General features: G+C 35.7%; 1 protein-coding gene across 1 annotated transcript in view; it reads left to right on the forward strand.

Moving 5' to 3' along the window:
- Positions 1 to 17238, forward strand: part of LOC150094948 (guanine nucleotide exchange factor DBS-like) — a 500966-nt gene that overhangs the window by 130938 nt on the left and 352790 nt on the right. The window contains exons 8-9 of the mRNA XM_090411335.1: positions 6253 to 6367; positions 13650 to 13769. Of these exons, the coding sequence (XP_090267461.1) occupies positions 6253 to 6367; positions 13650 to 13769 (235 nt within the window). The remainder of the gene's footprint in view (positions 1 to 6252; positions 6368 to 13649; positions 13770 to 17238) is intronic.

Consider the following 17238-nt stretch of genomic DNA (forward strand, 5'->3'; position numbering starts at 1 on the left):
TCTTATACAGCTTCCAGGAATGGTCTCTTGTTCTTTCCTCTCTAAATTAAAGATGCCAAGAAATTATATTCTTAATTTAATCCTTTATCCAAGTGTAAGCAAACAAAGTTTGCTCCTGAAGTAATTATAAGACTGAGCAATTCGTATATAGAACCTAATGACTTCACATCACTTGCCTTAGTATAGTGCAAAGCACATATCCTTACAGACATGTATGATGCTATGCATTATGGGAAGGGTCACTATCCATATTGGTTTCGACCTTTATTAAGGTCTCATCAATGGGAGCCAGACCCAGAAGTGATACCAAGGTTGAAGTAATGCAGAAGTCATATTTCCATATATGAGTAGCCAAAAGGTGTCACACCTTATTATTAAAATATTCTGGATTAGAGATAGATGGTCCTGAAATTACTTCAGGTGCAAACTTTGTTTGTTTACATTTGGATAAATGATTAAACCAAGAATATAATTTCTTGGCATCTTTAATTTATAGTATAACAAAGTGGAGAAACCACCATCTATCTCTAATCCAGAAAATTACTCTACCTAATTTCATATCATTAGCAAACAACTGAATATTTCCTTTCAGGTTATTTCCTATACATTTATGTACAAATTATGCAGCAATGGTCCTAGCACTAAACCTTGCATCACACCACTAGTCACCTGTTTTCCCCTTGATTCTGCCCACTCCATATACCACTTTCTGATATCTGTCCAGCAGCCACCCTCTTATCCACATAACCCACAATAATCACTAAACCTGTACTTATTGTACTAATTTGCTGATGCATATCTTCCAGATCATCTGTGAACTCCCTGGCCTATAATAACAACGAACTGTGTATTTTATCTTACTGACCTTGATTTCTCCTGCCTATCTGCTATTCTTTTTGGCTGCAATTCATATGCTATCATCAGCATCATCGTCATCATCATAATTTGTCATCAGCATTTGCCGGCCTGGTTGGCCGAGTGGTCAGCGTGTCTGCTCTCCAGCCAAAAGGCTGTGGGTTCGAATCTTGCCATGGGCATGGATGTTTGTGATTGTCTGTGAAAATATTAGTGGTGATGATGGGCGGTAGATGACGTTGGTGTAGATGAGGATGGTAGTTGCAGTTCATTGTAGCTAGTGGATTGAGTAGTGGAGACAGAGAGTTGTAGAGTAGGTGCTCTCCCTCGATGAGTCTTTGGACTCCCTAGAGATGTTATGTAATAATAATAATAATAATTTCACCAATAATGGTTATACTAATAAAAAAAATACAAAGACTGTTAAACCCTGCACCTGATTGTAAACAAACTAATATAGCACCTTTATATCACAAAATGGTAACAGTTCCTTATATTAAATGAGTAAATTAAAAAAAAAAAACTTCAATAAATACAAACTATCTCTAAACCAGTACTAAAACTTGCTTACCTTATTAATTTTTCAAAGATGAAGTTCAGTAATATTCATCTTAAGACAAGAATTGACAGCAAGTTGAATTTTGGTCACTAGTCACTTTGTGTCAGTTAATCCAGATCTGAAATTAAAGTCTTATTCATTGAAAGAATCGCTTATCTCAGAGTATTTCTCATCATGGTAGTAATCATCCTTTAATGATGAAAGAGTAAAAGGTTTTACACTATTACTTTTACACTCATTAATATTACAATTTACGTTTAAAAATTGATAAATAATGTATGGAATCTAAATAGAAGACAAGGGAGTGAAGTCAAATCTGTTTTCACTTTGCAGTGTCTCTTTCTCTGAATTCCAGTCTCTTGTCCATCTAGATCTCATGAACTGCTAGCTGTTTTATCGGTACAGCTCCATTAATGAAATACATAGTGTTTTCATGTCTGTCCTTCAAGTGTAAAATCTTTTAGTAACACTAAACTAAATATCTTTCTCTCACTCTTGTTTTGCAAACTAGTCACACAGCATTAATGTATATAAGTCATTAATATATATAAATAATATATATATATAATGGATTTGGATTTAGTCATAGTATCAGAGGAGTTGATAATAACTGAGATGACATCTCTCCCACTAGTTGGAGAGAGTGACCATGTGGTTTTGACTTGAAAGATAAATAGACGTGCAGGAGTATCAAAGAGACGGGAACGTATGTGGAATTATAAGGCAGGTGATTATAATAGTCTTAGATATAAACTTGGGGAAGTTTCATGGAGGAAGCAATTGGAAGGCTGGGATATCATTAGCACTTGGGAAATTGTGAAGGAATATTTGTTAGCAGCAATAGTAAGCTGTATTCCACAAGTGAAGAAGAGGACACAATTTGGTGCAAAGTGGATGACAAACAATACTAAACAGGAAATGCATGTGAAAAAGAGGCTATGGAAGAGATATAAGGAGACCAGGTGAAGAGCAGATGCAATATAAGACACAGGCTAGGAGAGTAACTAGTATGGTAAGGAAGGCGAAACTAGAATATGAGAAGAGATTGGCCCTAACATCCACAGAAAATCCCAGGGAATTTTTTAGCTATGTGGCCAGTAGGAGGAGAAATGATTGTGGAAGAATGACATTGTGGGATAAAAATGGGAATAGAGTGACTGATTGCAGAGGACATAGTGGAATTTCAGTGAACACTTTATTGGAGTATTTCATCCTGGAGGAGTAAATTTTAATACTACAGGGATAGGGCAGGTTTGAGGTTTAGAAGTGCAGGAGGAGAGCATGTTCCAAATACTGAGTACTCTGGATGTCAGTAAAGCTGTGGGACTGGATGTTATTTCACCATGAGTTTTGAGAGAATGTGCTAAATAACTGACAGCTTCTTTGACCTGGCTTTTCATTGAATGTTTGGCTACTGGAAAGGTAACCAGGGAATGGAAGGAAGGTAAGATAGTGCCGTTTCATAAGGGCAGTAGCAGACTGGAGGTGTCTAATTACAGGCCAGTTTGTGTCATCAGTAGTTGTTAAGATCTTGGAAATATTAGTGAGGGACTGTATACAGCACTGGGCAGATGAGGGTAATGTTATCTGTGAGAGCCAACATGGATTTTTTAAGGGGTGCTCTTGCTTTAGTAATATGATTGCCTTTTATAATAAAGTGACAAGAGCAGCTGATGAGGGAAGGCATATACTGCCATTTTCTTGGATTTAGCAAAGGCATTTGACAGGGTGCCACATGATAAGCTGATATTTAAGTAGCAGCACATGGGTTTGGATGTCAGGTTGGTAAACTGGATTCAGGATTGGTTGTCTAATAGGTATCATAGAGTTGTGTATGGTGGGGCCTTGTCAAGGAGGAAGAAAGTTACAAGTGGGGTCCCACAGGGCTCAGTACTGGGACCTATACAGTGGTGCCTTGGTTAATAACGGCCTCAGATAACGACGTACTTGGTTAACGACGAGTGGCTGTAAGAAAAAAATCTCTTGGTTAACGACACAGGCTTTGGTTAACAACTCTCGATTATGTGAACCTCTATTCGATCTAAAAAACTGGATTTTCTGATCACACTCAGCCACGCGTGGGAGGACATTGTTGAATAGAGAACAGCCACGCGGCATAGCTGTGAAGCTCAGATATGTTTGACCTATCATAGCCAGCTGTTTACGTTTTCCGTTTATTGTTTCGTTTCTTGTAGTGTACTGTACTTTATTTTAAAATTTGTGGTTTTTTCATCGTAAATGCATTTTATGATGAAAATGAGTATTTAAGCATTTATTTTTTATGTGTTGGCTCATATAGACAATAAATCGGTGGGTGCGTTTCACTGTTCGTTCGCCATCAAAAGGCAAAATCAAATCTCATCTGTATAATAATCGTTGTATCTATAAGCTGCTAATCAGTGTATGTTATGGTAAGTGCTGTATCTAATATCGTCACCTTACAAGCAAAATGCACTAAGTCAAAAATTGCAGATTTCGAATTTAACTGTTCAAAAAAACTGCAAAAGTCCATGCAGTTTTTCAGAAACATTTTAAAAAAAGAGGCAGAAGCAAACAACCCTAGACATGTTTTTACAGGTCCATTTGTCAGAAAACTCCGAAGTGAGCCCAATTGTCCTTCTGTTGAAGATTGATAATTAAAATGTATTTTCATTAACAATTCATTTTATTAATGTTAATTTTTTTGTAGCAAATACATATACTGTATAATAAATAAATGATATTTACCATATTTTTATGACATTTTAAATCAGTTTTATCTGCATTTTTAATATGTACTATGGTTGTGGGGAGGAGCCAGAACAAATGAATCAATTTTCAGTTAAATTTTATGGGGAATCGCGACTTGGATAATGACAGTTTTCGTTAACAGTGGTAATCCTGGAATGGATTACCATCGTTAACCAAGGCACCACTGTATTGTTTAACCTTTATATCAATGAAATTGTCAGTGGATTGTGGGGGGGGGGGTATTCAGTTGTTTGCAGATAATGTGAAGCTGGGAAGGGTTATTAGTAATAGTGCAGATGTGGTAGCCCTGCAAGAGGATTTAAATAAGCTAGACACATGGGTAAATGAATGGAGGTGTCAGTTTAATGCAGCAAAAATGTAAGGTCTTGAGGTTTGGGACACATCGATAGGATGCTGCATACTCTATTGGAGGAGCTATACTGGAGAAAGTAGGGGAGACAAGATCTGGAGTTGATGATGGATAGAAACCTGAAATTCAGGAGACATATTGCAAAGGTGGTGAAGGTAACACAGAGGATTGCTGCAATAATGAGAAGGACGCTGACCTGCAGAGATAAAAGAGTTATCATTCCATTGTATAAGACCCTGATCAGACCACGCTTAGACTATTGTTCTCAGATTTGGTCCCCAGGATTTGAAGGGGATAAATTAACTGTGGAAAGGGTATAAAGGCAGATAACAAAGATGATTTCAGGACTGTACAATATTATTTATGAGGTTCAGCTGAGGGAATGTAGAATGCAGAGTTTGGTGGATAGAAGAAAGAGAGGTGATATGATTGAGACTTTTAAACTGTTGAGAGGTGGTTACAGGATTGACACTGGGGAGTTCACTTGGTTGAACAGCGGAAAGGAGTGATGACAAGGGGCCATCCATGGAAGTTCTAAAGGTAGCTGTGAGCAAGAGGGTGAGGAGTGGTTTCTTTGCATGGAGGGTGGTTGAACCATGGAATGCATTGCCTGATAGAGTGATGAAAGTGAGAATGGACAATGAGTTTAATGAGTGGTATGATAGACTTTGTGTTTCCTAGGAGGGACCTCCCACGATGAGTCTTGATAGACTCAGTGTTTCCTAGGAAGGATCCCCTGCGATGAGTCTTTTGACTCCATGGAGGTCTGAATAATAATAATAATAAGTTAAACAATGAAAGTAGGCAGAAGCATTGAAAATATCAACTGCATTGTGAATGGAGAATCTATAGAACAAGTAAAACATTTCATCTACTTAGACATGATTTTTAGTGAAGGTGGTAAATTAAATATGGAAATCGACAACAGAATCAACAAAGCTGGTATGGTAGGAAGTCAATTGAATAAATTTATATATAAAATAGAATAAGAGAAAAATTAGTCAAAACACTAAATAGCTGTATACAAGACAGTTTTCAAACCAATTTTAACTTATGGATCTGAGAACTGGGTCAGAAGTAAAACACTTGACCAAATACTAAAGACTAGAGGCCTGAGAAAGATTAGGGCATCAATGGCAATATCATATTAAAAACGAGGATATTATTAAAGAACTTGACATGGTCAACATCCAGGAATGCCTTAGCAAAGCTAATCTCAGGTAGTATGGTCACTTAAACAGAATACGAAAGGAAAGATTAGCAAAAAAGTGTTCTCTGTGAGGTTGGCAGGAAAAAGACACAGAGCAAGACCAAGATATAGGTGGATTGATACAGTAAAAAGTTCCTTAGAAGATAGAAATATAAGATCTGATAATGTTGGAGTCTTGACAGGTAACAGACTGATTTGTAGGAAAATTGTAGATAGGAAGTTAGTAATGATGAAAGTTTTTCATGTAGTACTATTATATCCTGTATACCCCTTGAGGGTACAAGACAGGAATTTGATGATGATGGTGATGAAGTTAAACAGCTGTAATTCAAGCACTGAGAAAGATTAGGGGCATGAACAGGCCTACAACTAATCATCTCTTTTTTTGAGAGGTAGATAATATATTTTTATAACATATATGTATTTTACCCAGTGGTTATTTAAAGATTACCCTGAGAACATTTTCTTTTTTCTGTTTTAAGAGTAGACCAGTTTTAATGTTTATTGATTATATTTTGTTTATTACAGGCTCCTGTTACAGCTTGGTGAAACTGAAAAAGGCTTTGACAATTTCTGGACAGAGCATGAAAGACGCCTCAGTCAGTGCCTTGAACTACGTAAATTTGAACAAGAATTTAAAGAGGTGCCTGTCTGTTAATGCATTTTATTCCATAGAATAGTTTAATGCACATTTTAAAATATTGAGTCTCTTATATACAATGAAAACTCATTATGGAATATTTCAGTCAATTTATAGTACTTATTTGCTGAATGAAAAAACAAAAGTATGGTTCTGTCTGAGCATTAATATGTGAGTGGAAGAGGAAGTTCCTTGATATTAGATTCTTTATTTCCTTCTTTAATAGTAGTTTAATTTAACTGTGCAAACAGAACTTAATATATTAGTAATGGTCTCTATTTCTAAGTACAGAAAAGAAGCATGTAGTTTAGATTAGGAATGAGTTTACAGTTAATATGCAAAAGTTAATAAGAGGTCTAGTTATAAAAGCACTTCATTATGCTTACAGCAATAGTAAATATATATGGTCTTTTCAAGATGCATTTTCCATGACAGGAAGAAACTATTACAGTACCCTGTTACTGCTCTTTCTGAACCATATGATTCAAAAACTCCATAAGTTGAATGAGATGGTGTTTATAGCAGATTACATGATATTCATTTTCTGATTTTCATTACCCTTTCTTAGCAACTCTATAGTGACGCTAGCATCCTTTTGTTGAAAAGACTTGTTTTTTATCTTGCACTGTGTGCAAACTAGCCAAAGAACAGAATTCAGATATAACTTGTCTCACAGTCTTAGTCACTTTTGGCATAATCTAAACAACCATCTTTCACCCTTTGTATAACATTGCTGATTAAAACACTGATCCAATCACTTGCTCCCTCCCCGTTTCCTTTCACTAATTAAGTATTGTATGTGTCCTCTTTCAAATCATATGCAATTAACAATATAGCAGATACATCTAGAATATATAGTTTTGTGAAAGGATGGAAAGAGTGAACTGTAAAAACTAAAGAAAATGCAGTTCATACTAATATCTTACCTTCAGGCAGTGGCATAGCTAGGGGGAGAGCAGAGGGGGTGGTCCGCCCCAGGTGGCACTTTGAACCTTACCCTATACGTCGTTTTGACTTTTTGTAGCATTTTTGGTGTGTGTGTGTGTGAGGGACGGTATCTGATGTTTGCTCTAGCTACACCACTGCTTTCAGGTATGTTGATAGATCATCTAGAAAGTTTCTGACTAATAAAAAAGGAGTAGCCAAAATGGGGACAGTACAGTACCATAGTGCAGTTGGTAGTTGGAGCAAAAGGGTTGTCAATTTAATGTGTAAAAGTGTAAAGTTATACACTTTGTGATGAAAAACTACAGACTGTGTGATGAGATTAGAGATTTAGTTATTATGGTGGACAGAGAGTAGAAGAGTTTAGTGAATACGAGGAAAAGAGGTGATATGATAGAGATGTTTAAGTTAGTGAGAGGATTTTATCAGATTAATCCAAATGAGATTATAAAAAGAATAGAAGGTGAGAGGGGAAAAACCAGAGATCATCCCTGGAAGTTATGTAAGAGTGTGGGTAAGAGTGGTGTGAGAAGTAGATTTTTTTACATGGAAAATTATCAGTGAATGGAATGCATTACCAGAATGTGTTGTTAATGCATGTAGTGTTAAGGATTTTAAGAGCTGATATGATAAATATGTTGTCAGTTGAATGAACTTCCCACGATGAATCTGCCGACTTCATGGAGGGTGCAATAATAATAATAATAAATGGATAAAATAGCTCAAAGGATTAACTCGGATATTAAGAGACTCACTGAGAAGTAGGCAGTTATTATTCCTCTTTATGACAGCCTAGCTGGCCGAGTGGTTAGCATGTCCGCTCTAAAGTCAAGAGGCTGTGGATTCGAATCCCACGTGGGCACGGATGTTTGTGATTGTCTGTGGAAATACTAGTGGTGGTGATGGTTGGCAGTAGATGGCATTAGTTGGTGGGTTGTGAGTGGTGGAAGCAGAGTTGTAGAGTAGATGCCCTCCCTCGATGAGTCTTTGGGCTCCCCGGAGGTGACAAATAAAATAGAAATAAAATTTATTAAGTCTTTGATATGACCATATCTGGACTATCATGCACAGATTTGGTTGCCCACTCACCATTTTGGTTGCTCACCTCTCAATCCTACCACTTCCACATCTCCCTAAAATAGAGAGGATTCAGAGGCAAGTTACCAAAATGGTGACTGATTTGTGGGGTGCTCCTATGAAGATAGACCAAAGGTTTGTGAGTTATAAAGTTTATCTGACAGGCAGAAAAGAGGGATATGTTAGAAACATAACTTACTAAAGAGGTTTTATACAGTAGATGCTAAAGAAAAATCTTTAGCATCAATTTAGAGAACAAGGGTTCAACCCTGGAGCCTTGTTCAGATCTGTAAAAGTGCACTAAGGACTAGATTTTTTGCACAGAGAGTGATGAATGAATGGAAGGAAAAGTTGCCAGAGGCAGTCATGAGTGCTTTGTTCTGTGAACACATTTAAGGAGAAGTATGATAACCATTATGTTAATAATGGTTGATGTGAACCCATGATGGGTCTTGGGACTCCATGGAGGTGCTTATGTAATAATGATGAAAGATCTACGTTTGAATCTCATTTGTGATGTGAAAATCCTTATAAAGACTTTTCAACTGAAGGTTACTTTGTCAATCTATTTAAGCAGCAGAGTTTTTCTTCTTGGTAAACAAACTAGCCAGTTTGTTTGTCACAAATGAGCTTTCACAGATGAAATGATGTTTATTTGAGACAGTATTTTCAATTAACACAATAATCACATATGGACTAATCCAAATCCACATGAAGTTATTGTTCAAGACACCAGCAGCAATTCTCCTTCAGCTTAAGGAGAGATATCTTGGGATACAGATTAATAGGACCATATATTTTGCTGAACAGTACCTGTAAGCCTGTTTGGCAAAACAGTGAATTCTTAAAACACATGGCAGTGCATGAAAAACAAATCCACACTGCCATCAACACTGCCAGGAAAACTTTCAAGTGAGTGAGTGAGTGAGGCTGTTGGCATGAGATATGTTTTCATCCTACATTGTTTCTTTTGCAGTTACCAAAGGATTTATGCTTATTTCTTGGAATTTGTGCTCCGTCTGCATTTTAGTTTATCACTATTCTTCATCTGGCTACAAAGAATGTAGCTCAGAAATGCAAATGTTCTGGATCCTGTTTTATTTAATCTTTTCATTAGTTTTTGAGGTATGGAATCACTGTGTATAGCCATTAACAAATTATACGTTGCCATCATTTTTTTTCATTATTTGGGCAGAAATGAAATAATAAAAAAATAATAAAAAAACTTTTTGAAACATGAAAAAATTGAATGAAAAGATTGATAAGTATTTAATGCAAATTAATACTTTAAAGGTAAAATTATTATTATTTGTATTATTATTAACATCTGACCTACATAAAGTCAAAGGACTCATCATGGGAGGTATATATTCTTGCATGCAAAAATATCATCGAACTGTGCTTTAAACTCATTCAAAGTTTCTGCACTCACCGCACTTTCAAGCAATGTATTCCACTCACCAATTTCTAGGCAAAGAATCTGCTTATCCTCTTTATACAGCTTCCAGGAATAGCCTCTAGTTCTATCCTCCCTCTATTCTATGAAAAATCTCCTCCACATTAATCATTAATCTGGTAACAACCCCTCACCAACTTATCTCAATCATATCCCCTCTTCTTCTATTCAAAAGGCTCTGTAAGTTGCATTTCCTCAATCTCTCCTCACATCTGACATTCCATAAATCTGATACTGACTTACTGAACCTTCTATGAACCATCTCCAATACATTACTCTTCTCCTAAAATGAGGCGACCAAATCTGTGCATAGTAGTCCATATGTGGATCAAAGCCTTATATAAGGGAACCATAACCCATTTGCTTCTACATGTCAATGTCCTCCTCATTATTGCCATAATCAATTGAGATGTTCTTACAATTTTAGTAATGTCACTGCTAAACTTCAAGTCTCTCTCCACCATCATTCCCAGATCTCTCATCTTCTCTACCGCCTTCAAAATTTCTCCATTAATTCTATATTCTGCATTCCAACCTTGCCTAACAAATTTCAAGCCATTCCACTTTGCAACATTAAACTTGTAGCTGCACTCATTTGCTCACTCACATAGGTCTATTCAGATCCTCCTGAAAGGCCACAACGTGCTGTACTTCTCATAGTTCTTCCCAACTTTGCATCAACAGCAAACAGCTGCACAGTTAAGCTGGTCATAATGTCATTAATGTATGAGTTGAACAATAATTGTCACAAAACAGATCCCTGTGACACTCAACCAGTGAACTTCATCTTTTGGGATACTACTCCTCTATACACAACCTGTCTGACAGCTTATCAGCTATCCAACTTATTAGTTTATCTAATCCCATCTGTTTCAATTTAACTACTAGCTTGTAATGTGGCAGTCTCTCAGAGTCTTTGCTGAGAGTGATGAGTGACAAGCAGGAGATAATGATGGATGACTTTAACTTTGAAAATATTGATAGGAAGCAGTTAAGAATTCTTGTCTTAATTCTTATCCAATATATGCAAACAAAATTTGTGCTGTATGATGTATCTTCTGACATTAAAATATACCTGAATGGGTGAGTAACTCCAACGAAAGGCTTGAAACTTGATATTAAATGGTGTATTAAACAATAGTCAGATAAGTCAGGTGATGATTACTTGAGTGACAAAGAAATATCAGAGAGAGAGAGAGATTGAATGTAGAGGCAAGTAATTAAGGCTATTTCAGAACTCTGGAATATTGAGAATGAAGGGATATGCAGAACTTGACAATTAAGAGAAAAAGAATGATATGATTGAGACATACAATTTGGTGAGAGGAGCCTCTCAGATTGATATAGAAGAGATATTGCATAGGGTAATAGGTAGTTATAGAACAAGATGTCATCATTGCAAACTGTATAAGAGTAATGTCAGTCAGAAAATGAAAATGTTTTTGTGTGGTGAAAGAGTGGAATTTTCTGGCAAAGTAGGTGGTGAGTGCTTTGACACCAAATGTTTTCATGGTATGGTGTATCATGAGATATACGAGTTGGGCCTCTTTTAATGAGTTTTTTGACTCTATGGAGGACCAGTGAACTTCTTAATACTAATAATTTAATGAACATTAAATTATTAATAGCACCAGTGAAGATACATGCATGTTTGAGTAAGTGACTGTGCAACCTATGGCTTGATTGGGCACTCTTGGATATTAGGCTAACAGTCTAAGGATGAGAATTTTCAAATGTTAGAGATGTGAGGCAATTTTATTCATCCAAATTTATTGTTGTTAGGGTAGCTGTTCAAGGCAGAGGCAGTTTCAGGAAGTCTTTCTTACTTGTATTCTGCTAAATAATAATCATCTTGCTACACAGAAGCAAATACAAAAGACTCTTGAATCTACCTCTGGCTTGAAAATACATCCAAATCTCAATAAGTTTGGATGGACAGAACTGTCTCACATTTGGAAAAAGCACTCATCTCCAAACTGTCTTTTCCTCCCAGAAGAAACTAGCCAGAGGAACACACACAATTATTAAAATTATTAACAGGCATAATATACTGGACTCACACAGCTTTAGTTTGCATTGGACATAAACTTCAGAAGCCCAGAGACCAAGAGCATCCAACCACATGCACTAGGTGGTGCAATTTAGGACTTTGGGCCTTGCAGTGTTTCTTCACTTGAATTTACTCATTATTACTATTTCAGTTTTATTATATTTCTTTTAGAAATTGCTCTTTTTTTTTGTTGGAGTTACTCTTTATTAATCACAACTGTTTGTGTTGTCTTAAGATAACCAGGTGAAAATCTAAAACTTATTATTTTGATTTTATATAATTTAATATATTTTAATCTAATTAAAAGTATTTTCTATTTTATTTGTAAAATTATAATCATTTTATTTATTTTAATTATTTTCTATTATTTTTGCAGTCTGAAAATAATATACTTAATGCCAATTACTTATTGGTTGATTCTCACATACTTTTTTTTGACCAATAATATATATTGGATTATAAGTATTTTTATGTCTGTTTTTAATACCTGTTTAGTTATGAATATGACCATATTCTTAACTAAACCGTGTTTTGATTTTGCAAATAAAGGTGAGAGGAGGAGGAGTAACCTTGTATCAGGTGTAGGTCCCTTTGAGAGATTAGTGCTGTGTTTTTGTTATGATGTATGGGTCCATTTGAGAGGTATTCTGCTTCAGTGTTGTTTTTTCTAAAAAAAAAAAAAAAAAAAAAAAAAAAAAAAAAAAAAAAAAAATTGGTTCTTTGTATTTATTGAAATGATATTGCATTGCTTACCATGTTGCTGGTATCAATAGTTATCATAAAAATAAAGTTCTGCAATTAATTTTGGCACAGTATTCCAGAAAATAACAAATACTATACACTTAAAACAATTGCTAGGGATTATTATTATTATTTATCATCAGACCTCCAGGGAGTCAACAAATTATCTTGGGAGGGTCCTCCATTACAAGCACACACACACAGTTCATCATACTGTGATTCCAACCACCCTCAACTCTCCATGGGGGGGAGACTACTCACCCCCTTTGATCACGCCCTCCTTATACCGCTTCCAGGAATGGCCTCTTGATCTCCCCCCCCCCCCTTTGTCTCCACCGATTCTATGAAAAAATGACCCTCTTTAATTTGATAATATCCCTTTACAGACTTATATGTCTCAGTCATGTCCCCCCCCCCATCCTTCTATCTACTACACTCTTCAATTTGCATTCTCTCAATCTGCCTTCATACTCTACATTCCAGAAACCAGAAACTTCTTTAGTCCAATCAAACTTATTGGTCTTGTCATAAACTAGGAAAAATACTAAATTTCTGTGTATTTTAAGAACCATTCTATTCAGTCAAATTGAATAGATTCTGATACATTCTTAAAATAATTTTGATTACCTGGGAGTCAACATTAAAAGTTATAGTGATATGTATTGAGAGATAGAAATCTGATAATGGCAGCATTAGATCTAAACCTAAATCAAGCTATCATTATGCTATTGAGAAGGAGGAGTTCTTTTACAAATTAGTTTAGACTGCATATGTGTGTGTGTGTGTGTGTGTGTGTGTAGACACACACACACACACATATACAGATATTTCTATATGCAGTATATAAGTGTAATACGTTGGCTGAAAAATTCCTGAATTATTCTTGAATTTTTTTGTTATTATCTTATTTTAGTTAATGTCATAGTTTCATAGACATTTTTGCCAAAAGCAAAAGTTTAAGCATACATGTAAACTTTTAATAATTTATAAAACATAACTTCTCTTTTAATTTTTAGCTCCAGATAGCACTTGCAAGTAGTATTAGAGAACTTTCAGAAATACCTGAAACAGGAGAGTCGATAAGTGAAGTAGAGAATCTCTTAAAGGACTTAGAAAGGTTTCGAGATCAAACAGAGGTAAATCTCTTACATTATATTGCAAGAAATCAGTAATAATCATAAGACTGCATGTAACGATGAAAAAAAGTAGCATATTCTTAATAGAGCAGATCATAGCTTTACACGTCATAATCTTTGTTTCAGAGTTAATCTGCTGAAATTTTGTTGTTAAACTTTATTTATGGAATATAGTTTTCTATATTAACGATATAGAAAATTTAAGATTGTTTAGAAGATATAGAAATTAAAATTGTAACATAAACTTAATGAATTAATTCAATTAATTTAGGATCAGAAATCTGATTTGTACCTATTTAGCTTTTATGAACTGTACACCATTTGTTTCATAAAGAGATCTCCATTCAGTTCTTCATTATGTGAAAATAATGCAACAGCCTTCCATGTTTGATCCTTTTTAGTTTAACCAAATTTTAGAAAAGTACAAAAGTATCATGGTGTATCCATTCCCTTTGTCTAACTCAACCTTAATATTATTATAAAATGTGAGCAAGTTACTCAAACATTTTAACACATCAACTTTTGCAATTTTTCAGCAAAATTGGATCAGTGCTTTGTACTTATCCTCTTCATAACTCTTATAAAAAATTTCCACAGATTTAAAAAGTTGTTTACTAGTTAATTCAGCAATTTACAACTTCTGACAAATAAAACTTTGCTTACATCACTAGAAAAACACCAGCTTTAAATAGGAAATAGGAAGGTAAGATACATTGCCTGTCTTATTTATCACCTTTACGAAATTCTACATAAAACTGTTTAATAAGCAAAAGTAATCACAAAATTTTATTGAGTTCAGCAAGAGATACTTATTTATTTGCTTTCATGAGGGATAAATTGATTCTTCTTCTCTTGCTGTGCAATGTAACGTTTATGGGTTTAATAGTTATCCCATAAGCAAGAAGGCAATAGTGTTTGGTGAAGCCTTGGAAAGATCAATAAGTAATGAAAAAAATCCTTCAGGTCACAACAAAAATTAAACATGATTGCTGTATGGTATGTTATGACATACACTCAGAAGATATCCAAGTCCTATATGCCATAACATACAGTGAAATGGCACATGGAGTGAGGAGCAGGTTCTTTGCATGGAGAGTGGTCAGTGAGTGGAATGCATTGCATGAGTGTGTTGAGAATGTATATACATTAAATCAGTTTAAGGCATGGTTGGATGAGCATTGTATGTGATAGTGTGTACCTCCGACGATGAGTCTCTGACTCCATGGAGGTCAGATGCTAATAATAATAATAGTAGTTTAGCTGTACTTTCACATGTTTCATACTCACACTAAAGGAACAGATGGAAATTTGTTGTTATTATAAGAAAATCCTAGGGAATTTTTTAGCTATGTGGCTAGTAAGAGGAAAAATGATTGTGGAAGAATGACATTGTGTGATAAAAATGGGAATAGAGTGACTGATGCAGAGAACATAGTGAAGTTATTCAATGAACACTTTACTGGAGTATTTCATCTTGGAGAAGTAAGTTTTAATACTAAAGGGATAGGGCAGGTTCAAAGTTTAGAGGTGCAAGAGGAGAGTGTGTTCCAAATACTGAATGCCAAATACCAAATACTCTGGATGTCAGTAAAGCTGTAGGACTGCATGGTGTTTCACCACAGGTTTTGAGAGAATGTGCTAAAGAACTGACAGCTCCATTGACCTGGCTTTTCAATGAAAGTCTGGTTCAGGGAAAGGTACCCAAAGAATGGAAGGAAGGTAAGATAGTGTCATTGCATAAGGACAGTAGTAGACCGTATGTGTCTAACTATAGGCCAGTTTTTGTTTCATCAGTAGTGGTAAAGATCTTGGAGAAATTAGTGAGACCATATACAGCATTGGGCAGATGAGGGTAATGTTATCTGTGAGAGCCAACATGGATTTTTTAAGGGGTGCTCTTGCTTTAGTAATATGATTGCCTTTTATAATAAAGTGACAAGAGCAGTTGATGAGGGAAAGGCATATACTGCCATTTTCTTGGATTTAGCAAAGGCATTTGACAGGGTGCCACATGATAAGCTGATATTTAAGTTGCAGTACATGGTTTGGATGTCAAGTTGGTCAAGTGGATTCAGGATTGGCTGTCTAATAGATATCAGAGAGTTGTGTATGGTGGAGCGATGTCAAGGAGGCAGAAGGTTACAAGTGGGGTCCCATAGGGTTCAGTACTGGGACCTGTATTGTTTAACCTTTATATTAATGACATTGTCAATGGATTGCAGGTGAGAGCAAGAACAGTCAATATGTGGTTTGAAAGACTTTGTGTTTCTTAGGAAGGACCTCCCACGATGAGTCTTTTGACTCCATGGAGGCCTGCATAATAATAATAATAATAATTATAAATTATACCTAACAGGAAATTATAGTTCTATTATTATCCTTCATTCAAGCATGAGCTGTGAAATAACTTCATGTGAAATGGAGGCAGATGACTTCACATCCAGTATCATAGTATCCCTTAATACACAGCACGCACGCACGCACGCACGCACGCACGCGCGCACGCACACACACACACACACACACACACACACACACACACACACACACACACACACACACTTCCTTTTGGATGCATATATTGTTATGCATCATTGGAATGGTCACTACCTACACTATTTTCGACATTTACTGAGGTTTCATCACCGAGAGTTAAATTTATAGATTTCTTAATATTATAAGGAGAATAATATTTCTTATTACATGAACAGTTTGCATTATTACTAACTTCCTATTGGATAGTTTCTTCCATATTAGTTCATTATCTGTTAGAACCCCAAAACTATCAGATCTTTTATTTTGATCTTTTATGGCACATTTAATTCATCAATCAACCTAGATCTTGGTATTCCTCGGGGTGTTTTCCTAGTATCCATGCATCAAATACTTTATTATTATTATTATTATTAATGCTAAACCTCTAAGGCACCCAAAACTCTCTCAATATGAGAGGTACATGCTATTGCACATCAAATCATACCCTAAACTCATTTCAGAATGTCTGAATTCACCACACTATCAGCATTGCCTGGCAATGCATTCCATTCACAAACTGCTTTCCATGCAGAGAACCTGCTCCTCACTCCTTTGCTTATATCTTCCTTATGCAGTTTCCAGGGATGGCCTCTTGTTCTACCTCCTTCCCATTCTATGAAAAACTTCTTCCATGTTAACCTGGTAACAGCCCCTGACCAACTTATATATCTCAATCATATCCCCCTCTCCTCCTCCTCCTCCCGTTCAGAGGTTTTGCAAATTTGTTTTTCTTCAATGGCTTTCTTTCCTTATACTGCATTCCTTCCATTATTCCTGCTATGGCTGTAAATTGTATGTGTTTTTCATCCCAAACTGACCAGTTTGCAGGATGAAAAAAAAAACCCTAGTTTTCATGAAGAAAATCCTTGCCAGCTCTGAGACTGGCTAACCTCTTATTCCATATAAATTTATTCACTTGACTCTCTAGAATACT

The sequence above is a fragment of the Typopeltis vanoorti genome, chromosome 21, assembly GCF_054136105.1.
Source record: "Typopeltis vanoorti isolate ZY-2024b chromosome 21, IOZ_Tvanoo_1.0, whole genome shotgun sequence".
In the NCBI taxonomy this organism is placed as follows: Eukaryota; Metazoa; Arthropoda; class Arachnida; order Uropygi; family Thelyphonidae; genus Typopeltis; species Typopeltis vanoorti.